Source organism: Cyanistes caeruleus, chromosome 4, assembly GCF_971803275.1.
Source record: "Cyanistes caeruleus chromosome 4, bCyaCae1.hap1.1, whole genome shotgun sequence".
In the NCBI taxonomy this organism is placed as follows: domain Eukaryota; kingdom Metazoa; phylum Chordata; class Aves; order Passeriformes; family Paridae; genus Cyanistes; species Cyanistes caeruleus.
In genome coordinates, this window is record NC_141704.1 from 7,246,108 (window position 1) to 7,273,733 (window position 27,626).

At 43.9% G+C, this 27,626-nt stretch overlaps 1 protein-coding gene and 1 long non-coding RNA gene across 4 annotated transcripts in view; one reads left to right on the forward strand and one right to left on the reverse strand.

The window, feature by feature from the left end:
- FRMD4A (FERM domain containing 4A) overlaps positions 1-27,626 on the reverse strand; it is a 383,203-nt gene that overhangs the window by 255,793 nt on the left and 99,784 nt on the right. Inside the window, exon 1 of one of the 3 annotated variants that reach the window (XM_086886550.1) lies at positions 24,392-24,511. The exons of the other annotated variants lie outside the window; for them this stretch is intronic. Coding sequence (XP_086742676.1) covers positions 24,392-24,424 — 33 coding nt within the window. The 5' untranslated portion in view covers positions 24,425-24,511. Of the gene's footprint in view, positions 1-24,391; positions 24,512-27,626 lie in introns of those variants that run through there. 3 annotated transcript variants of the gene reach the window in all.
- Positions 18,253-23,030, forward strand: LOC111923107 (uncharacterized). Its single transcript, XR_002860930.2, has 3 exons — positions 18,253-18,599; positions 22,362-22,536; positions 22,771-23,030. It is a non-coding gene; the product is annotated as an uncharacterized LOC111923107 (long non-coding RNA).

Consider the following 27,626-nt stretch of genomic DNA (forward strand, 5'->3'; position numbering starts at 1 on the left):
CAAATTTTTCTCAGCTAAGTGTTTCACCAGCCTGCTGCCAAGAGCCACTGCATAGGGCTCAATTTATGGGTTATTTACCAAACTGTGTCCATCTTTTCCCTGAATTATCTAGCCAGGACTATATGTCCCAGCATGCAATATCTGGCCACGGGCCAAGCAGAATTTTGGGCTTGGATAAAAGACTAAATGTTGGCTCCTGCTGTTGCTGGGTGTGATGGAGTCACTGGAAACATAATGGGAAGATCTGCAGCGGAGTTTGGTGTGGGATTTGGGATTGTAGCCTTTGGCTACAAACTTGACCTGAATCTGATGGCCAGGACTAAAATATCAGCACCTTGTGAAACTACTTACAACATTGAGGACTTGGCAGATATATCCACTATTCCATGCTTGAAAGAGAGGGAGTTTTAGCTGCACTTCTGTGCCAAGGTTTTATTACTTGTCCCGGAAAAGAGAAATCCAGGTCACACTTCAAGAGATGCAGAGAGGTCATCTCCTCCCACCACTCCTCTCACACATGAGGTTCTTAGGGTGAGATCTGGTCTGAAGTGTGCAGTGTCTCAGTTTTATGGCTAGCAGGAGAGGTTAAAGGTTGGCTCCTTGCTTGCTGTGAATTTTACTGCTACATGGCAAGTCAAAGCAAATATCTTTACACATGATAAAGATTCAACCCTAAATTCATAGGGATTACAGTCTCTCTAAACCCTATAAAACATAACAGAGATGAATATCCTGCTCATGGGCTTTTAAAGCATTTTATGTCAGGGCTTTTATTTTATTTTACATTAATTTTTATAGGAGGGTTAAAGTAAACCTGTAGCAATAATAGCATTTTCTCTTAAATTTTACAACACTTTGCCAATAAAAATTGGCATTTTGGTATGTGCAGAGAGAAAAATATCAGAGGCTGACAAATTAGAAAAAATGTGAGAGGTTTCACAACAAAAACAGGCAGTAGCATACCAGCTGGGTAAATCTTCATGACATGTAAAAGATAATTTCAAAAATAGTGTTTTGAATCCCAAAGTGCTCATGAACCAAGAGCAAAATAGTATATTACAAAAATATATATTTTATATATATAAAAACATATAATATATATAAATATATATTATATATATAAACATATATAATATATATAATAATATATATTATTAATATTTTTATATATATGTAAAATATTAATAATAAATATATATGTTTAAAGGCAGATCTCATCTGAGAGATGAGTTCAGCACATAGGTGAAGGGAGATTCAGGATGTAGGACAGAGAGAGATTGTGTCTACATTTGCATACCACTTTCTAATAAAGTATTGGACAATTTCTGGAAGAGGACAATGGGAATCATTATGGTTTAGAAAACATGACCAGTGAAGAAAGGTTAAGTGATGCAGGTTTCTCTGGTCCAGAAGAGAAAAGCCTGAGGGTCTGTGAAACAAGTTGCCATGGAAAGGTGTAAGATAGGGCAGGGATTAATTACAAGAGAAAGAAAACCTGGTTTACTCTGCAGGGAGAAATGAGGTTGGTTTAGGAAAACCTCTATAAAGGTAATACTGGATGAGCACTGAGAGAGGAGCTGGTTACCTGGGAGCCAAATCTCCTCTTAGAAATACTGAGAATAGCTTGTGTGTACTCCTACAGTAACAGTGGAAATGTGCCTGTTTTCTGTCCAAGCCTGAGAGCCTTCCAGGCCTAATTTTTTAATAAATTTTACTATATGCTGAGAGAATTTGGCATTTCCTGTGCAGTTTACAAACAGACAGAGCTTCAGAATATTCCTTTGAAAGGTGTGTAGGTGGGCAGGTATTACAACTTCAGTGTAGAAAACCGGGGGAGAGAAAAATATAGGTTAAGTAATTTCCCTAAGGCCAAGGAAGCAGCAAGCATGTCAGACAAGGTTCAACTACAAGCATTTCTGCATCCAGCAATCCTCAGAAGCCCACACCCACCCTTTCCATCTCAGAGCATCTACCTCTCAGGGCTCACTTTTCATCTGGCTCTATTTTCATGCAGTTGCCTGGCAGCTTCCTTGTTTTTTCCCTCCTGAGCACTTTGCTAGTCACCACATCAATAATTGCATGGTTTGAGTTTGTAGTTGCCTTATGACAGGTGAATACATCTCCTAACCAGCCTCCAAACCCTTCTACCAAAGCTCTGCTGAGCTGCATAAAACATAGGGGTGACACAAGATTTTGTCCCAGTGAGCAAAAGTTTGCCAGCAATGACACCACCAAACCTCCAGTAACAAGAGCTGGATTGGACTGGAAGAGAGATTGGTTTCTTGCCTGGAAATTGGTCAGCACAGGGCAAGAGTGCAGGTATCAGTGCTCATTAATTGCCCAACCTTCTCCCTTAAACAAATCCCCAGGAAAAAACCTCCTTGACAGCTGAGAATACCAGTTTCACAGGGGAATAATCAATCTTTAGGATTTGATCAGATTTCATACAGCATTGGGACAACGTGAGGGTTTGTGTTGTGTGAGTTATTTACAAAGCAGGTTGCTTTCTCTGAGCACACCAAAACTCATTTAAAGACCAGAGTTCTGCCTGGCAAAGCAGCAAACACAAACAGTAGTATCACATCAGATTGACAGCCATTGCTTTTTTTCTTTATTCCCTTCATTGTTTTTCAATTCACTTAGAAGGCATCCAGAGCCTTGAGGGACTAGGAACAATTACATTTAGAATAGTACAGATGTAATTCAATAATTCTCCTTTTTTCCTCACTGAGACTTGCTCATTCACCAAAATATCCTTCCACTTTCTTCTGCCTTCCTACATAAGGTATGGAATACACTCACACTGCGCTGGGTATTAATTAATCTCTCATAATCAGCTGGCTGGAGGACCCCGTTATTACCACACGTTCTTTTAGAGTCAAGCCAGCAAATCCTTATGTCTTGTGTTGGAGGATTGATGCCAAGCCATGTCTGACTCCTCTGTGGAATTACCTCCTGTATGTGCAATAGCAGCAGTGCCGGCCTTCCCGGGCAGCCCCAGCCCTGCGAGCCCCAGCAGCCACAGCTAATTTGGGCATATGCTGCCATTGGATGGGTGCCACGCAATTAAGAGGATGCCCTGGAGGCATCAGCATTCCTCATCTCGAAGTGAGGGTGGTGGGAGAAGGCAGCAGAAGTTTATGGGGTGTTATCCTTGGGAGTGTGTTATTTCAACAGCATTTGTACAAATCTGTGAGGACGATTCAGAGCTGGGCAGGGAGCCAACACAAAGAGGTTTCTGAGGCCACAGTGGAAAAGGCTGAAAATCCCTGTTTGCTGGAAGAAGATGGTGATGAGGCAGCATGGGGAACTGATGGTGCTGGACTGGAAAATGCTGATTTCACTTCTGACCTGTTCCATCTGGGACCTGGAGACCTGGGGTTACCCACACTCTTTAGGGTGTCTGTAACACCTACTCCCAGAAAAAAACACCATCAGTTAGATCCCTGAGAAGCAAAAATGGTATCAAGGTCTTCATCCCTCCTGAGGAAGAACCAAGACACTGAACAGCAAGGATACCAGTGTTCTTCAGGGGACTGGTATCAAGCCAAAGGACCTGAAAGTTCCACAGACCAGAGCCAAGATCTTGCCATGACCAAGTCCTTTACACCAGAAAACTTCTGGGGTGCAGGGGCCCTGTGAATGAATTTCTTTGGGCTATCAGAGCCCCTGGCCCTGGGGAATCCATCAACTGGGTGCTCTGAGTTACTACTGCAGCCTTGACTGAAAGTCTGAGGCTGACATGCTTTGACCAAGACATCTTGGAAGCAGGCAAACTGGGAAAGCTTTGACAGGAAAATTTTAAGCCAAATTTCTACCCTGTGATGCTTTTAGAGACTCAGTGAGTCCCATTACTGTCTGGCAGAAGGATCTTGGCTTCATGGTCCATCCCAAGCTGTGTCCAGACGGTCCATCTCTAGGACCACCTGGGAATGGGAAAAGTATTTGCCTTTGCAAGTCTGGCATGGGCAGGACTGTGTTTATCCTCTTTATCAACATATCATAGGGAGGAAAGCACTTGGTGCCACTCCTTCCTGCCTCACTCCTACATTTAAAAAGCCACAAAATATATAGAATAAATGAATTAAAAATACTGCTGCACTGATTTAGGGAGAATTACATTCTCTCCCACCATTAGTGCATTTATCCCCCAGTGCTAAAATGTGTATACTGAGGCCTCAGCACTGCTGGCTAATTTAGGAGTGTTGCCATCATCATAAAAGGAAGAAAATCGATTCAAATCAAAACCCCAAAAACCAAGTATGACCTCATTCAAATCAGGCAAAAAAAAACCCCAATCCCAACCTCTCACAGCTCTGGTAGGACGCCAGAGAAGCCCAGAAGTCACACAAGATGCACAGCACTGATTGCTGAGTGACAATGATCTCCCTTCAGCCCACAGACCCCACTGTGTCCTGCATTCAGCATTCCAGAGCACATCTCTCAGCGTCGTTGGGGCTGGGAAATAACACACACCAGACCTTGCTGGGGGTTGCAGGTTAAGTATTGCACTTAGGTTTTATAGAGCAGAAGAGTAGATAAATTCTGTCAAATTAATGTAAATGCTCAGCAATAATTTTTGCTTCTGAGAGTCTTTTAGTGCTTTTTTAGGGTTTGGAAATATTTCTGTGTTTTTCATTTTGTGAATCGGCATGAATTTCTCCTCGGTCCTGAGATTCAGCTTGGCTTGGTTTTGGTTTTGGTTGTTGAATTTTCCAGTTATTTGCTGGAAATTAGAGTTTTAGATAATTCCTTGTTCTTGGTCCTTATTCTGCGCTTTCTGGAGCATCACACAAAGGAGTGGCCACACTTCTGGCTGAAAACAAACTGGCACAGTTCCTTCAAGGAACAGTTCCCTCAAGGGTGGAGGGATAACACAAGTTTGCATCACTGACTCTGCCCTGCATTTCATTCCCTTTGGGTTTGGTCTTTTCTCCTCTGACACTAATTCTTTTACAACATACGTAATAGGCAATGTAGCTTTATTTCATCTCCCTGTTTGTTCTGTGGGTCATATCTCCCAAGGAAGATTAATGATTTAAGCTGATTTAATGGTGTGCATACTTTCCATAGAAAATGAGACGAGAAGAGAAGAGAAGAGAAGAGAAGAGAAGAGAAGAGAAGAGAAGAGAAGAGAAGAGAAGAGAAGAGAAGAGAAGAGAAGAGAAGAGAAGAGAAGAGAAGAGAAGAGAAGAGAAGAGAAGAGAAGAGAAGAGAAGAGAAGAGAAGAGAAAAGAGAAGAGAAGAGGACTTATTTTTCTGCCCAGATTGAAAAATATATCTTTTGAGTTTTTGCTTTTTTTTCTCCATTGCTATTTGTTGTTTCCAGTCTTTGATACCCTCCTAAAATATTTTATTATCTTTCATCTGTGATGGTCCCAAATTAATGTGAGTCATTCCTACCAATAAACCTGGAACTGAGTGCATAAGAAACTACAGTTAATCTCTACCGAGTTTCAAGAGTTTTGCCAGGAAAGACTTTGACCCGATGCTATGTAGTTCCATTCACCTGCTTGTTCTGCCACCTTTCCCTTTTCTTCTTGCTCTATCCAGGAGAAAAGCCAGCTCACTTGGCAAAAGAGGTTTATTATGCTTTTGGGAGAGGTTTGAAATATGTGCCTGATGTTTCCCCTTGAACTTGCTGAGGCACCAGAACATTGTTACCACCCATTTAAAAGGATGTTCAAAAAAACCTTAAACCCAGACATATGTGACAAAACTGTGGACTAAGCCAAAAAGTGAAAAAAACGTACTTAGAACTTGTAAAGAGGTTAAAGAAATGAAAATAAAAAAAAAACTTTTTTTTTTTCTTCTCAATCTACCTGACATTCTACTTTTATAATAATGTGTTTACTAACTAGAAAATTTTCACTCAACAAGAATGCAAAGATCATTAGTAAATGCACAAGAGTGATTTAAAATAGGGTAACTACTGGCATAGGCAGACACATATTTCTAAAAATGAGTTGCAACACACCATGAAAGTCACACCCATTTTATAAAGCTTTCTTTTCTGTCAGATAGGGGAAAGTAATCTGATTCAGCTTTCATGTGGACAAAGACATTTATTCCAGGCAAAGATGGCATATAGAGAGATGCAAATGGGAGGACACAAATTCCCTCCCCACCCTCAGAACATGGTTTTCCACAGTGCCCTGTTTTTGTTTGTGCCTTCAGAAGCTGCCTGGCATTTCCCTACAGTCAGTTGAGCCCTGCTCACACCTACTCTCATGGCTGTCTGTTTTGTCAGCCTGGGTTACTCCAAAAAGGTGCAAGGAGAAATGATTAACTGCAGTCAATTTATCTGGAATTCTTAGAGGGAAAGAATAATACTAGCTTAAGTAAAAAATAGCCAGGTGAAGCAGTCCTATGCTTGCTGATATTTTACACTGCATGGGGTGGTTATCAGGGTGAAAAGTTAGAAAAGGCCAGGCATGAGTGGATGGTTTATGATGCAATTTTTAATTGCATGATGAGATGCTCCCTTCACCCTAACCTCTGCACCCATATTTTCCTTCTTCTTTGTCTGGGGTGGAGCTGCCTTAAGGATGAATCAGGGAAGGTGTCTGCTTTCCAAAGGGCTCCTTGGCCTTTGTGGCAGACAGACAGTGCACAAGGAACAAAGCTGGGGAGTGCTGCAGAACACCTTCTGCAAAGAAGGCTTTGGGTGAAGATGTTTGGTGATGAGTGACTCATATATCCCAAACTTTTACTAATGATCCCTGAGGTCTAAGCTTTATTTTTGGGTTTCTGAGAAACACCCCTGGCACATGACTTGAAGAAAGCCTGGGCTCTACCAGAAGCAAATGGTGAGGGACACAATGAACACGAAAAGTGCTGTATGATGTTGAGGATACAGAGAAGCCAGAAATGGCCCAAAACTGAAAGAAACCTTTAATGTTTCCTTCATGGCTCAATTTTACATCAGTTAAATAGAGACAAACCTGAGTATGATTACAGGTTTGATGAACTCTGAAACTGTTGTAATTAATGTTTCAGAAAAAATACACAAGCAAATTAATAATTCTGTTTTCAGGCAGTATTCAGTAAATAAGACCTACAGTTGTTCAGTAGAAAATGAGGAGAATACAAACTAAGGAATAGCTGCTCATTATCTGAGCACTGTCCATCTTATGCAGGAGACAAGAAGAAACCCATAAAAACAAAAGTTTGTGTGACTGCATTGTTAGATGGGACAGGGCTACAGGGATGTCCCTTTCTCCAGTGTTTCCCAACTTTGCATCTTGATGCTGTTCCCTCTTTAGAAAGCAGCTTTTCAGCTGTGCATTCTACCACCCACATCCAGCTGGGACATGGGGTTTGGGCTGAAGGGGGTTTCCATGCCATGGGCACAAGTGCTCCACCTCATCTCTGCCCCTCTACCCCTGCCTCCAGAACTTCTGTCTAGTCCTGGTAGCCTCTTCTCAAACTCCTTTCTCCAGCCCTGATCCTCTGTTCACATCCTCCCCTTCTCCTAGACTGTTCCAGCTCAGACTGTGTTTATCTTCCACTGCTGCAGGTGTCAGCAGGGATCCCAGGGGTGCAACAGAGGCTTCCTGTCTCACACACTGGGAGTCACCAGTTTCACAGAGACAAGAACAGATCCTGGCCTAAAGCTCAGAAGAGCAGGTTCCAGCCTAGGTGTTTCTCAGACATCCCTACCAGGGTGCCATCAGTGGCAGGAGAAATGCCACCCAAACACCAGTGAGGGTGTGAGCACCGAGGCTCTGGTGCCATGGAGAGGGATCTGATGCTATAAAGACACATTTAATCTCTCATCTCACCTGATCTCTCTCTAAAGACCACAAGACATTAGGGGTGGTCATTAGCCTAATGAGGCTAAATATTGCCTTATTTGTGCCATATAATTCTTCGGCCTGATCATGGAATATTTGCTGAAAAGATTAGTCTTATAAGTAATTAGTCTTTCTGGAAAAGAGTATCAGTGGTACCAGATAATACTCTAACTCTACTCTATCCAAAACAATTTAATCTCTTCTAAATGAAATCCATTTTTCTAAAGAAAAATTGCTTCCACAGTATTATTCAGAACCTGGCCATGGAGAGATTCAACTTTAGTAAAGCAGTAATGATTTCACCTAACTTTGTATTTCAACTCCTAAGCTACTAGAATTAATTGAGCATGTAATTAAGGAAGGGTTTTCTTACCAATATGACCATGCCTATAATTAAAATCTCACACAAGTGTGTGTGTGTAAGAATAGGGCAGGGCAGAGAAGAGAAGAGACCAAAGTGTCTGACAGGTTTACATCAAAGGACCTGAGCTCCTGCATCTCTGAGCCAGAGGGAGGGGAGGAAGGGAAGACAGGACTGGCTGATAACTGACTTGATATATTGTTTTTGACCTCCTGTCTTCAAAGTCCCAAGTGGTTTGAGTGCTGTCTACCCTGGAGATGTCTTCTACCTTTAATGTTCCTTCAGCACAGCCAAGCTTTGCAAGTGTTTGTGCCACCAAGAGCAGAAGAATGATGATATCTGCCTCTTTTCAGAGGGACTGGAATGGGTTTGGCTTTGGGCTGTGCCTCTTCAGTGCTGTAGCCCAGGGGACCCCATGTCATGTCCTGAGAGCCACTGCTTTCCTCTGGTGTTTGTTGCATGGGAGAGCCATGAACAAGATTTTGTAGGAAAAAACCAAAAGGAGTGGTGCACTTTTGCTGCTGCTATTTATACTGCTTTTACTACTAAATCAGCATTAAATAGCTGTTCAGCCTGTTGTCAGGGGCCCAAGCCAATGGCTCTGCCTCAGGACTGCTGCATTTGGGGAGATTTTCCTGTTCTGAACATGAGGAGATGTTGGGTGCTGGGAAGCTGCAACACTGCACTGCCACAACAGCTGAGCTCCTGCACAAAAGGAACAAGGGCTTTCCCTAAAATAAACCCAAAGAAATTGTAATAAAGAATTGGATGAATAAAAATTCGAAAGAAAAGGTTTAAATAAAGTATATGTGATTGTAAATGATGAAAATATGGAATGAGAAATCCTCCTCCAAGTCGAGGCAGGATTTCTCTTCCAAAGCAACAGATTGCAGCCAAGCACCCAGATAACAATCGCAAGCAGGCACATCAGCCCCGAAAGAATGGGCAGGACACGGGCCATCAAACGAACAAAAGAACGGGCCCGGACGAGATATCGCCGAGCCCGAGCATCTCCGCCCTGACCACCTGTGCTGGAGAAATGGAGAAACTAGACAAAGGAAGAGGAGCCAGCCGAGATAGCCATCAGCTCCAGGATGGGTGCCACCACTCCACCCTAATGGCCCGGACCAAAATGATATCAAAAAGACATCCTGGACCTCTTTACATATGAGGAGCCTCTGCCCAACGTCTATTGACTCTATTCTCCAGTGCCAGGAAATCTATTCTTCGAACAATCAAGAACCTCTTAGCAAAGGGTGCCTGCTTGGAATTTGGCCTCGGGACACAAACTTCCTATAAAAACCCAGGCCAAAGGACTCTCAGGCGTGGATTTGGGAGCATCTATACCTTGCGTATAGACCCTGTCCACCCAGCGCTGCGCTGCTTATTTTATTGTGGTTTTTTCTCTTTGTTCGAATTTATTATTGTTTGATAATAAATTTTCTCTTTTATATAACCCGAAATTGCCTTTGCATTTATAACAGATTGGTGCCGTGACTCGGATAGGAGAAATTGCAGGAGAATCTCGCTACCCAGGACGGGTACCCCCGCTGATTTTAGCGGCCTGGTGAGTCGAGAATCTCCGCAGCTCATTCCTATATCCGAACCAAATTTAGGCTAAGGAAAAACCACAATAAAAAGGGAGAAAGGATCCAGAGAGCTCGGGAAGGCAAGGAGCCTTCGAGAAAACCGCGGCTTGATAGCTCATAAAAAGTCATCTGTGCACGAAGACACCCTCGCAGGAAAATAGCTGTAAGTATTGTGAGGTTGAGCTGGTGATTGGGCGATTGTGTGAGACGTGATCTGATCACGGAGCGAGTGTGGACTTCAAGGTCGCGGTTCCATCCTCCCGCGAGGGAATTGGCCGGCCAAGAAGGAAGCGATTCGGTGTGAGAAAGGTCTCTCTTTACACGATTGTAAAAACCTGGGACGAAGGAGGTCCTGGGGGACCGATCACAGGAGGCTGAAAGGGGAAGAGGACGTCCTGTCGAGCTCGGGAATTAGTAAACCCTTTCAGTCAACGGGCCTAGGCAAAGGTCCAAGAGAGAATCAAAGTGCTGAATACAAGAGACTCCAGTACAGCTAACTGCGAGGTGAGTATTAGCAAAGACTTTGATTCATCTGGTAAAGGCGGAACGAACACAACGCAAGAAAGGTAAGATATTTTTCAATATGGGACAAAGAAAAAGTAAGATGCAGAAAAAGGGTAATGAAAAGGGTCCCTCTGAGAGAGAGAAGGGATCACTAGACATCCCACCGGAAAGTCCCTTGGGATGGATGTTAAAATATTGAGAAAATTGCCCTGAGAGAAAAAAAGAAATCTAAGGCAAAAATGATCTGGTATTGTGCCGAGGTCTGGGGAGGGCAAGAACTGAGAAACCACCTCACTTAGCCTGTGGTGGGCACATTTGAAAGGTGGACGTGTAACGAGTATATTTGCGAAGTATAGAGCAGAGAAAAAGTAAGCTACAAAGAAAGAGCACAGGGAAAAATCCCTCCAATCCGGAGGAGAGATCACCAGACATCCCGCTGGAAAGTCCCTTGAAGTAAATGTTAAAACACTGGGAAGATTGTCCCCTGAAGAAAGGGAAATCGAAAGAAAAATTAATACATTATTGTATAGAAGTTTGGGGAAGACAGGAGTTGAGAAGTCACCTTACTTAGCCAGTGTTAGGCACATCTGAAAAAATAGACCTGTAATAAGTTGTTCTCCTATGTGGAGAACAAGGACCCCTCGGACCCCGAGGAGAGGGAATATGCTAAGCTCTGGTTAAACGCCAGGGTAGGGCTGTTCCCAATGAAACAAAAAGAAAAACGTGAGTCGAAAACTGAATCTTGGGAACCCCTTGACCACTTACCTCCCCCGTACCATGGACTGGCTGGGCCGTCGTCCCCAGATCAAGTGGTGCCTTCAGCACCTTCGGGCCCCCGAGACCAACCCACTGAGATGCATGTGTCTCAAGCGGGAGACTCGGTGCTGGCAGCGATGCTGGCAGCCCTTCCCCTTTCCCCGCCTGCAAACACCGTAACCACAGGAGTCTCTTCAGAGGTTTCTCCGGCACAAGGCTGGGGACAGCTCTATCCGTCCTTGCCGGTCCGGCCGCCACAGCCGGGACCCTCACACTTAACTGAAGGGGTCCCTACCGGTAACCGGGTGGCAGGGGAGTTCCCACAATCAACAAAAGGGAAAACCCCCACAAACCTCAGTTCCCCTCCTGCAAGTAGAACTCGTTTGAAAGCAAAAATGATGGGCGAGGAGGGGGGGGAGAGAGTAGTGAGAATGAGCACCGGTTGTTCCCTCTCAGGGAAGTACCGACAGCCCCGGGAGTGATTGGATTTGTGAATGTTCCTCTTAACTCCGGGGATGTGCGAGCGTTTAAAAAGGAAATGGGGCGATTGTTAGACGATCCTTTGGTGTGGCTGAAAAGCTGGATAACTTTTTAGGAAGTAGTATTTACACATACGATGATCTTATGGCCATCCTGAGATCGCCTGTTTAATCAAGAGGAAAGAGAAATGATTAAACAAGCTGGTATCAGAGACTGGGACCGACGCAGTCCACAGGGGACACCAGGTGACCAGAAATGGCCTAGCGTGAGCCCGAGCTGGAATGCCCAGGGAGGAGGGCAGGCAGAGCATGATGGATTTAAGAAACATGATTGTTCAGGGAATAAGAGAGGCAGTTCCCCGAGGTCAAAACATTAGTAAAGTGTTCGGGGAATGCCAAGGGAAAGAGGAATCGCCCATGGAATGGGTAAAGAGGTTACGGCGAAGTTTTCAGATCTACTCTGGAACTGACCCGAACTCTCCCGTGGGGGAAGTCTTACTAAAAACACAATTTGTTGCCAAATCCTGAGAAGACATTAGGAGGAAATTAGAAAATATTGACAGGTAACAAGATAAAAGCCTCCAAGAGCTTCTGAGGGAAGCTCAAAAAGTATATATGAGAAGGGAGGATGAAAAACAGAGATTGTAAGCTAAGGTTTTGGTAGCTGCGGTCAAAGAGGTCCAAAAGCAAGAACAAACACAAGGTAAGTTTAAAACACTACCTAGAAAACAGAAAAGCACTCACAAGGCAGCTCCTACCCCACGGAGAGAGCTCCCCGAATGTTACTACTGTAAGAAAGTAAGACACATTCAGCAGGATTGCAGGCAAAGGAAAAAAAAAAAAATGAAAAGATTTTTCAAGAAGATTAGGGCTGTCAGAGGCTCTTTAATTTGGGGACAAGAACATCCAAGGAGCCCTTGATAAAATTAAAAGTGAGTCCCCAATGGCAAGAAGTAAGCTTTTTAGTGAACACTGGAACAGAGAGAGGTACTCTGCAGAAATTGCCAGAAGGGTGTGTGACAAGCAAGGAAAAAGTTTTTGTAATTAGAATCAAGGGGGATCCTTTCAAAGTATCTGTAATAGAGATGTAAGAATAGAATCGGAAAATAAAATTTGTTTAAGAAATTTATTGCTTGTAGAAAAAGCAGATTATAATTTATTAAGAAGAGACATGATTTTGCATTAAGAATTAATATCGTTGTTAAAAACTCTGAATTAGTAGTAAAAATATTCAAACTGACTCCCAAAGACGAAGAAGAAATTAACCCTAGAGTGTGGCACTCAAAAGGAGAAATAGGGAAATTAGATATCAAGCCTATTAAAATAGAAAACGAGGACCCTGAAGACCCTATAAAGATCAAACAATATCGCATCCCGATGGGAGGGAGAAGGGGATTAAAACAAGTAATTGACGACCTCCTTAAAGAGGGTACCCTGAAACCCTGTATGTCTCAGCATAACACCCCCATCCTGGCTGCAAGAAAAACAGATAGCAGTTTACGATTGGTTCAGGACCTCAGAGCTGTAAATGTTAGAACCCGAACCAGATTCCTGGTGGTGGCCAGTCCTTACACTTTACTGAACAGGCTCTCACCTAAAGATGTATGGTATAGTGTAATCGATTTAAAAGATGCTTTTAGACTTGCCCTCTAGATGAAAAGAGTAGAAATTTCTTCGCCTTTCAGTGGGAGGACCCGGACACAAACCGAAAGCAACAGCTGAGGTGGACCGTCCTCCCACAGGGGTTTGTAGAATCCCCAAATCTGTTCGGACAGGCTCTGGAACAACTACTCACCCAATTCATTCCAGAGGAGGGGACAAAATTGTTACAATATGTAGATGACTTGTTAATTGCCGGAACGACGGAAGAAAAGGTGAAGAAAAGCACGATTTCTTTACTGAATTTCTTGAGACAGAAGGGGTTAAAAGTATCTAAATCCAAATTGCAATTCACAGAGCCCGAAGTAAAATACCTTAGTCATTAGATATCTCAAGGGAAAAAGAAATTAGACCCTGAGAGAGTAGCAGGGATTCTTGCACTCCCTGCCCCAAAAACAAAAAAGACAGATAAAACAATTTTTGAGGCTCCTGGGATATTGCAGACAGTGAATTAAAAGATTTAGTGAAAAAGTAAAATTTCTGTATGAAAGGTTAAACACTGATAAGTTGAAATAGACTGAGCAAAATGAATTTAATTTTCAGAAATTAAAGGATGCACTCATAACTGCCCCCGTACTAACTTTACTGGATACCAGTAAGAATTTCAATTATTCGTAGATGTGAATAGACAAGCAGCACAAGGAGTTCTGACCCAAGAGTGGGCAGAAAAAAGAAGCCCATAAGGTTTCTCTCAAAATTTTTATACCCGGTTAGTTGGGGTTGGCCTATTTGTTTGCAAGCAATTGTGACAGTGGCTTTATTAGTAAGAGAAGAAAAAAAAAAAAAAAAAAAAAAAGGGTAACTTTCAGAGCTCCCTTGATAGTCTACATGATGTAAGAAATATCTTACAACAAAAAGCGGAAAAGTGGTTGACTGATTTGAGGCTTCTGAAATATAAAGCCATCTTAATCAGCTCGCCTGGTTTAGAATTAAGAACCACTACTGCGCAGAATCCTGCGCAGTTCCTGTTTGGAGAACCAACAGAGAAACTATTACACAATTGCATTGGAACTGTAGAATTGCAAACTAAAGTTAGACCAGATTTAGAAAATCAGGAGTTAGAAAGAGGAGAAAAGTAGTTTATAGATGGATCCTCGAAAATTGTTGAGAGAAAAAGAAAGTCAGGATATGCTATAGTGAATGGCATATCAGGAAGCATTGTGAAATCAGGCCCCCTGAAAGCAAGCTGGTCTGCACAAGCTTGCGAGCTTTATGCTCTCCTGAGAGCCCTCCAGGGGTTGAAAGGAAAGAGGGGGATCATCTATACAAATTCGCGGTATGCTTTTAAGGTAGTACATACTTTTAAGAAAATTTGAGAAAAAGAAGTCTGATAAATACGAAAAGAAAAGAGTTAATCCATAGGGAAATCATTCGACAAATTCTACAAGCTGTCAGAGAACCAAAAGAAATATCAGTTGTCCATGTAAAAGGACACCAAACAGGATGGCAGTTCCACACCCGAGGTAACAACCTGGCAGACAAAGAGGCAAAACGAGCGGCTTTGTTAACCAATCTGCAGAAAAGAAGACTGATTCCCCAAAGCACAACACTGGGATTTGCCATACACCAAATGCAGCCTGGGGATAAAATCCTGATCAAAGCTTAGAAAGAGCTCCCCCTCAACCCTCACTAGGAAGAACCGTTTCTCGTCCTCCTGACCACAGACACAGCTGTCCGGACTGCAGAAAGGAGCTGGACACACTCACCTCGAGTGAAAAAAAGTAACAGATTACAACTCCTCCGAGTGGAAAGTCACCACACCTCCGAGAGAGCTGAAAATCAAACGCCGGCGTCATCACAAATGACAAGTGACGACCAGATAAGTTGTATTAATCCTGATTGTAATTGTTTTCCATTTATCCACTTCGAGTGTGCTTATTGTAAACAGATTTGGGTAGCCCACTGTTTAGGAGGGTACAAACCTAAAGGATTGTGCACAAAGTGTCTAGAGAAAGAACAGGAAGAGACTAGCCGTTTCTTAACACTTGCCACCCGGGCGGGGTCCCTAGAACTAAACTCTCCTGAGTAGTTCCTATTGTTCCAAAAGAGGTTAAGAGGCCAGTTAGATTCCAAAGCCAAGGCTTTAGAAATCGAGGGCCGAAAAACAATTAAAGTTTAAAGTACTGTGTAGGACAGACCCAACTAAATCGTCTCGGTGAGCTACTTTCAAAAAAAAAAAAAAAAAAAAAAAAGGCACGCCTTAAAGACTACCAGGGCCCCTGAAGACAGTCCCTGCTGCCGAGAAGATGATAATCCCCGCCGTATGTTCCTATACGGGCGAAGGGCAAGGCAGAGGGATGCAATGGTGGGGAATCCTGATAGTCCTGAACCTAGCCATGTGCTTGACCGAGGGAATGAGTCCCGAGGTACCTCCAGGGGAGAGTCCCCTGGGGAAGTGTGAGCAGTGTCAGACTGCCACAGAAACCGGACGAAAGATTGACTGTCCTCCAGAACTGCAAAAGGGGATGTGTTTTTCCAACAGCACTCAGTATAAGATCTGTAAATTAAAGGGGGAGGTCTGATGTTACCGCTCAGAGGCAAGTTTTAAAGACGGGCAGTTTCAAACTCCTGAAAGACAAAAGATCAAAACTACCCACTTCAGGTACAAGAGAGAAGTGGGAGGGATTCCTCCGATTTCAATTTATAGTCAATGTAATAAGACCATCTAGATCAGAAGAAAAAGACAATCCACCTTTGTAGCATATTTCAAAATCAATCCTATGTTACAATAAAGCGAACTTGAAAACGTGTACTATAAGTGGAAAAATGTATTAAGAAGATAGAAATTTAAAACATGAAACAAAAGCTTCCTTCAATAATGAACCAATAATTTTAGATTTGTTAAAAAGTGAAGTTAACCGAGTATGTTTACAATTTGACCAAGTATTCTGTTTCTCCAGAGATGAAGACGAGTTAAATCCTAAAAGCAAAATATCAGACTGAGAGAAAAGTGAATGTGGTTAATCTCACACTCATCCCTCTGTAAGATTGAATAAAATAATACGAATTTTTAATGTAGTCAAATTATTAGGTGGGAGACTGTAATAAAGAATTGGATGAATAAAAATTCGAAAGAAAAGGTTTAAATAAAGTATATGTGATTGTAAATGATGAAAATATGGAATGAGAAATCCTCCTCCAAGTCGAGGCAGGATTTCTCTTCCAAAGCAACAGATTGCAGCCAAGCACCCAGATAACAATCGCAAGCAGGCACATCAGCCCCGAAAGAATGGGCAGGACACGGGCCATCAAACGAACAAAAGAACGGGCCCGGACGAGATATCGCCGAGCCCGAGCATCTCCGCCCTGACCACCTGTGCTGGAGAAATGGAGAAACTAGACAAAGGAAGAGGAGCCAGCCGAGATAGCCATCAGCTCCAGGATGGGTGCCACCACTCCACCCTAATGGCCCGGACCAAAATGATATCAAAAAGACATCCTGGACCTCTTTACATATGAGGAGCCTCTGCCCAACGTCTATTGACTCTATTCTCCAGTGCCAGGAAATCTATTCTTCGAACAATCAAGAACCTCTTAGCAAAGGGTGCCTGCTTGGAATTTGGCCTCGGGACACAAACTTCCTATAAAAACCCAGGCCAAAGGACTCTCAGGCGTGGATTTGGGAGCATCTATACCTTGCGTATAGACCCTGTCCACCCAGCGCTGCGCTGCTTATTTTATTGTGGTTTTTTCTCTTTGTTCGAATTTATTATTGTTTGATAATAAATTTTCTCTTTTATATAACCCGAAATTGCCTTTGCATTTATAACAGAAATCACCAAAATGGGGACTTGGAGCTTGAAGAGAAGAAGGGATTGAGTCCCTTAGCTGTCTGCCATGTGTTATGAGATACCCTGTGACTGTATGAGGGAGGGGGAAATCCTTCCCTCATAGGATAACCAAGCCAAGGAACAAGACACCGAGGAAAAACAGGTGTGGATGAATGTTGCATGAAAGAAGCCACCCTGAAGAGGGAAACTGCTCTCTCATTTGTTTGATATCTGCTGTGGTCAGGGAAACAGGACTTTGTATATTAACTGACTTTGTAATATGTTTATAAATCACATCAAAAAGACACCTGCATCTGTCCTCTGGTCTCCTCTGAAGTGGAACAAGCTGAAGGGCTCGGGATTTTTGTCTTGCTGGTTGAATTCCAAATGTGGTCAGAGTTTTGGTCTCACAGATTTGGTGGAGTTTATATTGCAGTGTAGATAAAGGAGGCACACAGGGAAAGTTAAGGTAAATTAGGTGTGTGTTCTCAGAAAGAAAGCCCACATGCCCAGCTGCACACATATTTTACATTTATTTAAATCCAGTAAAATACCATAAGAAAGAGCTGACCATTACTGAAGTCCATGCTGGGGTGGCTTAGAGCCACGCTGGCATACACTGGTTATGGATCAGACATTTTTTACATGAAATATGCATCATGCAAGTGTTTTATTTCCTTCCATATAGTCCCAAACATAAAACACATGCAATCCCTACCAACACTGCCTTCAGAATGACCAATATACCAGGCAGGTGTGTAGGAGAAGCTTCATAGATAACTACCAGGCTGGCATTTTGGGGCAGCCATCATTTTTTGCTTCATAATCATCTCACTCATAGCTTTCTCATTTTTTCAGCTTTCCCATACCTGCAGCAGTTAAGACTTTGTGACCTTCCCAGGGGAATGCAACCTGTGATTCACAGCTAAAGAGTGGGTGTCTCTGTCTGAGTTCTGCTTTTGAAAAGGGTGGCAAATTGCCTCGACAACAGCCACCATTAAGTAAAATACTTAATGAAATGACTGAGGAAATGAGTGCTCACCAGTGTATTTTCTCTGCGCTTCCTAAATATACCCGTGACCCACACACTGAGCTAGCAAGCTTTATGTTCTTAATGTCATCATCATCAGCTTTCTTCCCTCCAGTCCCTGCCTTGCATTTTAAACATTATTATTAATTATTATGTTGCTGTTATTGCTGTGATTGTTATTATTAATTCAATTTTAGTGCCTCTGTGGTGTTTGCATAGCCCCCCAGCGTGCTTTTCTGTGAGGTCGACGGAAGCCAAGAGAAGGTCTTTTGGAACTTTCAGGCAACCTCAGCCACACAAAGGTTTAGAAAATGTAAGACCTTCCTGGGCACCTCTGCTACAGCCTGGGTTTGCACAGGCTGAGCAGGACATGGATGATTGAAGCCAGGGTGCAGGATGGCTTGAGCTGGGACATGGTGTCTGGGCACTGAGAAGGGAGCAGGGCACGTGGGAGCAGTTCCTGTTTCCCTCCCCTGAAAGGATTTGATACACAAAGTGAGAGCTTTGGTCACCAAGGCATGTTGTGATCATTCCAGGCTCCAACACAACAGTGTGCCAAGCCTACCTGCACCTCCCAGTGATGTGGTCCCAACGCTGAGCTGGTGATGGCAGAGAGGTTCAGGTTGAACCCACTCAACCTGGTGTGCAGCCAAGGGTAGGTCGTAGCATAGTGCAGCCTGGACTCAGTTTTGCTGAGAATGGACAGCACTCCCTAGGCTTTGGATCATGGATGAAATACCAGAATCTGAACCACAATCCTTCCTCCTTAAAAGCTGAGCCAAAATGCTCTTATTTCCTCCCAACCTTCAGCAGGGAGCATTTGGGGACAGGGACTGTGTTCTCACGATCCAGCAGTAATCATACAAGTCCCTGTGCTGGATTTTGAGTTCCCAGTGCTCTGCAATGCAATTCCCGTGGGCAGTGCAGTGTCCAGCTCCTGCCCACGATGACAGAGCTTCCTCTCCCTGGACAGTAAATAACCCTCCCCTGCTGTGTCTGGGCACGAGTGCAGGGCCCAGTCAGGCATGGAGCTCACTGCTCTGCTACAAAGCACAGCCGGGGAGGAAAAATAACCTTTTGGTTTTATGTTCAGTGATATATTGTCTTTAAATCTGATGGGTTTAGGAAATGCTACAGAACAGAAACTGCTCTGCTTTTCCAGAGGCATAATGTTACGGTACGGTTGTTCCAAAGCCAAACTCTGCTCTGAGTTATGCCCCTACATCCTCTCTCCCAGGTATTCATAAAATTATGATTCACAGTAGCAGACACAGGACTTCATGATTTCTTGAATTGCCTTTTTTTTGAAAACTATCTACAAGCTCAGAGAATTACATATGGCCTCATTAACCTCTGTGTCAAACTGATAATAAGGCAGGGAAGGAGGTACCCCTTCAGCTGCTCGACAGCCTGTGCAGGCGCCCTGTGGAAGGGCTGCTGAGGGAACACCAGCACTTCCCAGCTCATGCTACGAGTTTTGTGTGTCTGTGGGTGCTGCACAGGAACCTGAAATGTTGTGTTTGTGTGCTCACTGCCTATGTGAGGTTACTCCAGCTGGGAAAGCAGAAGTCCCAGAAATAAACATCTCTGGATATCTCACAAGTGTCATTAGCACCGGGGTGTGTCCATCGTGATGGGATACCCAAAATGAGAGTGAAAAACAGAGTTGTATCAAAACAGGGATCTTGGGCTCCACAGAAGCAATGTGAATGCTTTTGGAGGGATGAGAAACTTTTGTCTTTTGGCCTTTTGGTATGAAAAACACCGGGACTGGTTTCACAACATACGCAAAGGAATTATTCTGCCTCTCGGCTTCTACAAGAGTGCTGTAAAGTGATTTTCATGTGCATAGCTGTCCAGACAGGGCAGGATCCTAACCCAAACTTCTGCAGGATAGCTTGTGAGACTAAAGTTTAGAGCCTGTTCAAATGTTTTGTTGCATACAGCTGCACAAAAACCCTGCTTATATAAACTTCTTTTCAGTGCCATCCAAGAAGGGTGAAAGACTAGAGCAATCCACAGGTGTAACCCAGACTCCAGACTTCACTTTCCCAGGGGTAATTTCCCTTCCTGATTTCCTTTCTGACAGTCTCAAAGGCCAGCTGTCACAGCCTTTGCTATTTAGGATTCTCAGGGCATAGTGTACTTCCCAAAGTTTCTCTGCTTCAAGTTACTGTGAACTTCTCTAAGTAAGGCCCAAGGACAACTTAACCATTCTTTGTGAGAGATCCAGTGGTCAAAACCTAAGTGGCTTTGAAAGCAGAGCCAACAGGGCTTAACAAACCAACAGTAACACCACGGGGGTTTGCTAATCCCCAAAATCTACAATAAACAGATAAAGTTAATAAGATTCAATAAACGAGAATAGCTCCATTAATGCTTAAAGAGCACTATCTAAATGCTACACACTTTATTTACTGAGTTCCCTTGCTGAATTTGCTGTACACAGGAACACTCAAAATTCATTATCTTTGGATGCAAAGCTTAGTAAATTCGACAGTAATTAATCTCCATTTACCCTCCGCGTGTGTTTCTGAACAGACGAAAAGTTCATTGAAAAAGTTCTTTCAGCCACTCTGAAAGGGAAGCAGTGCTTTGATAAACAAAAAAGCACCAAACACAGGCTTCTGAAAGGAAAATAGAGCAGTAGCCAGTTCTGCGTGGCTCGAGCCAGGTGCTCATTGCAAATTCAGTAGCGTGCACTGGCAAGTGTCAGCAGCAGAGAAACTGAAATTACTGAAATTCTTATGCCAGTGTAATTTGCTGAAGGCGATGCACTGAGGGTTAAGGCAAATTGTGCATGTGCTGAGGATTATAAAACAAATTAAAATGGAGGCTAACAAAAGGAGTGCAATATTTATGCATTTCTTCATTCTTTTCACTTTGTGGTACTCAATCAACTTCACAGTCTCTTAAGGTGGCATGGGGACATTGCTATTGTGCACATTCATTTGCTCTGAAAACGGGGGCTCAGACATCTTAGGCTACAGAATTTAACTGGTTCTGGTAATATTTATAAGTACCTCTATTAACCTACCAAATATTTACAACCCACCCATGACTTCTAATCAAGTGAAATTTAATCATCAACACAAGAAATGTAGTAACTTTCCTGTTCAGTGTGTTCTATTTATCTGCTTCAATTTTGATACACCAGCCCATTTTACCATGTATCCCTTCCCTTTCCCTAGAATTCCTGCATCTGTGCACCCTGGTTATGCAAAAGCAGAAATGTTTTAATCACCCACAGCTTGCTGCAGTTGAGTCCATTACACGGTGTAATGCACTTAGTGTTTAATACCCAATTTACCAAATATTTTAAAGAGTTTCTAAAGTACCCACTGTATGATCACCCAGCATGGCCCAGCAACCAAATGGGTTATTACCTTGTGGAATAAGAAACAAGTCCTCTATGAAACCTGCTCTTGGATGTATATTCCCAGCCCTCTGCTGGCAAGCCCTGCCATGGAGCTGCTTGGAGAACTGAGGATGTTGTGTCCATGTCTCTGTCCAGTCCCAGCTTCAGCCCTCCTGCACAATAAACTGGACTTTTTTAGTCAAGATGTGCCCACCTGTTCCTCTGGCAGCTCTGACGTGGAGTGACAACCTCTGTGAATAACAGGCACCAAAGAGCTGACAGCAATCTGATTTTCAAGTGCCACCATGAGATTCACCCAAGCCCACCTGCAGGGATTTAGACCTCATTTTAATTCCAGAGACCCTTGCATTTGGCTATGAGAGGCTGTCCTCACCTGCTGGTGACAGAATGTGAGAAGTGCCTGCAGAGTCAGCTCTTGCTCCTACTTACTCATGGAAAGAAGGAAAATTGTTTGGTTTCAGTTTTCTGTCTAGATTTGAGAAGGATAAATAGAGCTGCTTGGGACTCTTAAGGATAAAGCAGAGTTTTTATTTGCATTTTGCTGTGGCAGAGAGGTGTTTTCACACAGGTTCAAGTCTTGGAGCTCCCAGATGCTCCAGGCTCTTCCCAGGCGGCTCTGCCAGAAATGACCAGAAGCCCACTGTCCTTCATGTCACTCTACAAACCAAAGGACAAAAAAACTTCTAACTAGCCTCCAACAGTTTCAGCCTTAGTGTAAAACAAGTGACAACAGATGGGATCAGACAGACTGGGAACAGAGGAGGAAGAACGAGGCAGTATCAGGGAGTGTGACAAGCAGGGGTCTCGGCACGTTGGCAGCCTCGCTGTTGTCAAGTTTTTTTGTGTAGCATCACATACTAACGTCGTCTTTGGGGAGTTATTAGATTTTACACTTGATTTTCTGGAAGGGAGCAGGGAGCCAGCAATGAAGCATCTTCAAAATAAGATTACTTTGCAAATCTGTTCAAGTGATCTTTGAATTGTTACTTCTCTGAAAAGTAAAGATGTAAGGGCTAAATCCTGACCTTTATTTCACAGAGTCTATTTGAATATCTCCATCAGCTGCCATGGAGCTACTTCAGATTAACAGCAACGTAACACCAACGTCAGGACCTGGATCTTCCAGAGAATCCCGCTGATCTTACATCATTGCAATAGCTGATTTAAAATCACATTTCCTCGGCTTGAGAAGCTTTTCCCTCACACAAAGGAGGTCAGAATCTCTCTTTCTCTAATATTAAGGCAGACTGTGATCCAAAGGATCATGTCTGTACTCCCACGCATACTGCTCTATAGGATCAATAAATTACCTGATAGTGGCAATTGAGATTACACTTTAAGGATGGTGTTATTAGGATTTACGTTCCAGCTACAAAGCAGATCAAATGAACAAACAGAATACCCAGTCCTGGACCACTTCCCTTACTCTACTCTGTCATTTTTATAGCTTCACACATGCTGCAGGTGCTGATACTACAAACGTCTGACTGTAATCCACACATCAGCCTGAGAGCACACCAGTCCTGGGAGAGATTGCCTCCAGCAGTCGTTTCAAGCCTGGTTAGAGGAGCAGAATGGAAGCATCAGCTAAAGCGATGAAAGTTACATTTTCTAATAATGGAAATGAGATGGAAATGTTGGGCAGCTGCTAGGGGTTTCCTCTATTATCTGATTTTTTAAAAATAATACTGAGAAATGCCTTACAAAGCCTAACATTAATGTATGTATTCCTCGGTAATGAGAGATATGAATGGCTGGGTCTATAATCCCTTATAAATCTTTCATTCTAAAAACTGCCCATAGCATTGTTCTTGGTAATGGAGAGCTATATGAAGTTGGCAGGTTCTTTTTTAAATTATCAACTTACTGTTCAAGACAAAAAACCTGAATTAAAGTGGGAAAAAAAATTACTCCCCTGGAGAATTGCAGTGCAGACATTTGCTAGCAAATTATTTTTATTTAAATCACTTTTCTTGGTTTTAATATTGAAAAGACTTTAAATCATTGAAGAGCCTTTAATTTAGGATTGTGGATGGCAGGGATGTAATTGAGACCAGACTAGCTGATGTGCTTCAGCACAGGGGCTGGACCAGACAATTTCTCAGAATTTTTTCAAGTCTGGCATTTATAGAAAGCAACTCTTGTCTGACTGCCCCTTCAAAACTGTTTGCTTCTAAGACATACAAAGCCACCCTGTTGCCAGCAAGAATTGCCACTGAATTCCAATTCTTCCAGTCCTGAGATACAATACAACAGAGTTGGATTGAATGTGGACCGAAATCAGAAGGATTTACCCAAGGCAGTTTCCACATGGGATGGAGGCACTGACTAAATAAAATGCAATCAGGATTCAGTCTATCCTCCAGGACCACAAAGAAATAATGGCATGGGAAGAAATTTTACAAACTAAACCATCACTGTTTTTTCTCTGTCTTATCCCTGCTGGAATTCAAGTTTCTTTAAAAATGAGGATTCCTGTCAAACCTTTGAGGAGAGTTGAGAGTGTGACAAGGCAGCAGACAAGTGCAGCAGTTCCTCAGCTCTGCACACTCACTCTGTTACAGCTCTCTGGTCTGGGTCCACAAGGAGAGGTCTCCCACCCTGGCAGGGTATTTGGGCACAGAATCACCCACTTTTCTTGTCCGTGCCGCCCTTGCTGCTGAGCCCCCGCGCTGGGGGAGCCCGGGGTCCCCATCCGCCCGGTGCCCAGGTACGCTTTCCCCACGGGCTCCCCGGGGACACACAGACACAATGAGAGCCTCCAACTGGAAATTCAAACAAAAATATGGCTGTCTACTCCAAAAGGCAAACTCATTTACAAAGGTCATCTCTGTCGAGGAAGAGTGATGTGTTACTCCCCTCTTGGAGGCAACTGCTTGTCGCTCCTCTGCCGAGTTACATTCACGAGCATAGTTTTGAAAAATAAGAAAGAAAAAAAAAAAAAAAAGAGGCAGAAAAGAAAAGAGACAAAAGCCCGGCAAGCCCCCTATTCACAGAGCTAGCCCCGCAACTCCCCTTCCCCTCGTCGGGTAAACTGAGCTTCAATAGACATTAACATCTTTCCCTACCTTCGTTCTCATCGGAGACAGAAGCCCTTCCATTTTGGTCCGATCCTCATGCCAATCCTCGTCCCCCAACTTAGTATCTCGTGCCAGTCTCAAGCATCCCGCACGAAGAAGAGCATGTCAGGGACCGCCAGCGACACCTGCACGGGAGCTGCGCCAGCCGCCAGCCGCGGTCCCCGCGGTCCCGGAGAGCCCTGCCTCCCCGTGCCTCCTCTCTCGCTCTGTGTGCATAATGTGCCCGCAGCTATGTTTGTACCATCGCGGCTGACAGCCGAGCCCTGCCTTACGTAATGCGCTCAGCGCAGTTGGGGCGATGGCAGCCCCGCCGCCGGGCCCCGCCGGGCGCTCGGGGGGCGGCGGGACCCGGCCCTGCCCATTGCGCTCCGCCGGCAGCGCCCCCGCTGCCCCCCGAGCACCGAGACAGCTTCCTCACCGCGGCAGATCGCCGATTCCCCGCCACCGACTTAAAAGGCTGTAATCCTCATTCCGAGCCTCAGCCCGGGAGGTTTTCCCTGCTCGGGAAACGCCAGCAGTTGGAGCATTTTTACTGCTGGGCGCGTTTACTGTCAGCGAGTGACCAAACCCACGCTGAAAGGGAGTTCCTATCAATTGTCAGCCGGGAATTCAGGCAGAGAAAGAAAGGAAGGGAAGGGAGGGAAGGAAGGAAAGAGAGGAGGGAAGGAAGGAAAGAGAGGAGGGAAGGAAGGAAAGAGAGGAGGGAAGGAAGGAAAGAGAGGAGGGAAGGAAGGAAAGAGAGGAGGGAAGGAAGGAAAGAGAGGAGGGGAGGAAGGAAAGAGAGGAGGGGAGGAAGGAAGGAAGGAAGGAAGGAAGGAAGGAAGGAAGGAAGGAAGGAAGGAAGGAAGGAAGGAAGGAAGGAAGGAAGGAAGGAAGGAAGGAAGGAAGGAAGGAAGGAAGGAAGGAAGGAAGGAAGGAAGGAAGGAAGGAAGGAAGGAAGGAAGGAAGGAAGGAAGGAAGGAAGGAAGGAAGGAAGGAAGGAAGGAAGGAAGGAAGGAAGGAAGGAAGGAAGGAAGGAAGGAAGGAAGGAAGGAAGGAAGGAAGGAAGGAAGGAAGGAAGGAAGGAAGGAAGGAAGGAAGGAAGGAAGGAAGGAAGGAAAGGAAGGAAAGGAAAGAAAGGAAAGAAAGGAAAGAAAGGAAAGAAAGAGAGAGAGAGAGAAAGAAAGAAAGAAAGAAAGAAAGAAAGAAAGAAAGAAAGAAAGAAAGAAAGAAAGAAAGAAAGAAAGAAAGAAAGAAAGAAAGAAAGAAAGAAAGAAAGAAAGAAAGAAAGAAAGAAAGACTAAACAAAGGGAATATATTCCTATAAAGTTGGTCAGCAAAAGATACTCCCTGAATGCATTTCTATTAGCATTTTAATTCAGATCAGAGCATGCCTTTGTGGAAAATTCTCTGATTGCTCCTGCTTTATACATTTTGTTTTCCATCATGAAGTGGTGCTAGGACTGGAGCTCTTTCAGAGAAAAATCCAAATAAAATCGAGCTTCACACCTACCAACACACCAGGGTCCAGTCCACAGCACCAGACCAGACCAGTCCAAAGTCAAACCCTTTTGAAATGCCATCAAATGAGCACGGCTGCCCACCACTGCTCCTAAGGTCAGCTCCCCCAGGGGCCACCCCACTTCCTAACACGAAAAGGAATCCCCTTCCTCATCCCAGGGGGTAACCTTACACATACCAGTACCCAATTGCTGTCCAAAAGCAAAATTAAAACCCCTGTTACACCACCAGGGCTCAATTTTCAGTGTTAGAAAAATCACAGTCTGGCTGGTTGGAGCCTATTACAGGTGGAAATTAATCATGTTCTTTAACACCAACTCTTAGGCCACAAAGCTACATGCTCAGGGATAGTCACTGTCTGATTCACACAGAGCTGGATCTGGTTAACTCCTGAAAATACCACCAAGTTCCCTGGATGATGATGGGGATTCACCTCAATCAGCTTTCACCATCTAAAATTCTGCTTTCTGGTCCAAGCCAGCCACTGAAACTCCTCCAAAACCAAAAAGAGAGACCAGTTCCTTCTCAAAGTGACTGGCTGCTCAGACCAGGGACCATCTCTGACCCCACGTATCGTTCATGCTCAGCCCAGGCTCCTGGAGGCTACACTGAGAAGGAGAAGGTGCAATGGGAAATGTTCGTGGTGGTGTCATGGCTGGTTCATGGCATGCCAGGGTGCCAAGCCTGGGATGAACCCAGAGACACAAAACTCCTGCCCCTCAAGCCCCAGCAGAAGTGCTCCCAGACAGTGACACCTATGAGGGTGCTCAACCCCACACATCCCTTTTCTGCTCTCTCTTCCAGTCCTTTCAACCATGTAGATATTGCAGTTTAAGGCCATTTTTTCTTGTTATTCTTTATGCGGTAAAAACAGGGAGGGAAAGTTCCCCCTACAATGATTAATATTAATTTCAAACATAATTAACTGTTCTCAGCCAAATTCAGGTTCTTATCAAACATGAACAAATCTGATCATATCATAGTGAAGGCAGAGATAAGTTTTCCTGAGCTAAAGGAATTGTAGAATGCTGGCAGGCTTATCCATTTCTTGCTGGTTGTATATAAATGTGTTTTGCTATTGGTATTTACAAGACCTTAATAAGACTTTGAATGAATGGCAGAAGGAATTCCAGGCTCCAGTAAGACAAGGCTGTTGTGATTTTTCTGCTCCACAACATTGTGCCAGACTCTGATGATAGGCTTACAAGTCTGTGCATCTGTGAAACATCATCTTGTCCAAATTGTCAGGGGAATTCGACTGTCCATAGCCTCAAGAGGAACATAAAGGGAGAGGAGCTTTAGGGTATTTTGGAGATGTCAGGTCAGGTGGTCAAGATTGAATGCAATATGATAATATGGATGATGCACCCATGGCAGTGTATGAATGCCCAGTTCTCTTAAATCTCAGCGCCACTTTGAACTAGGCTACACCACAGTGCCTCATGAGATTCCCTGTGTAATCTTTGTTTACAAGAAAAAAAAATAAAAAAAAATAAAAAAGGCATTTCTCCTAAAGTCCAAAAGAGTAATTCAGTCTGGGACCAGAAAAGCAAGCTGGAGCCTTTCTGGTTCAGCAGCACTCAAAGCCTCTCTGATCTGAATGGATTGGAAATTGTGCTGATACTGCATGAGTCAGAGCAGAGCCCAGCTCAGCAGGATGAGCAGGAATGGGAAAGAGTATGATGCTGTTGAGCAGCACCCATGGCTGTGAGCTAGCAGCAAG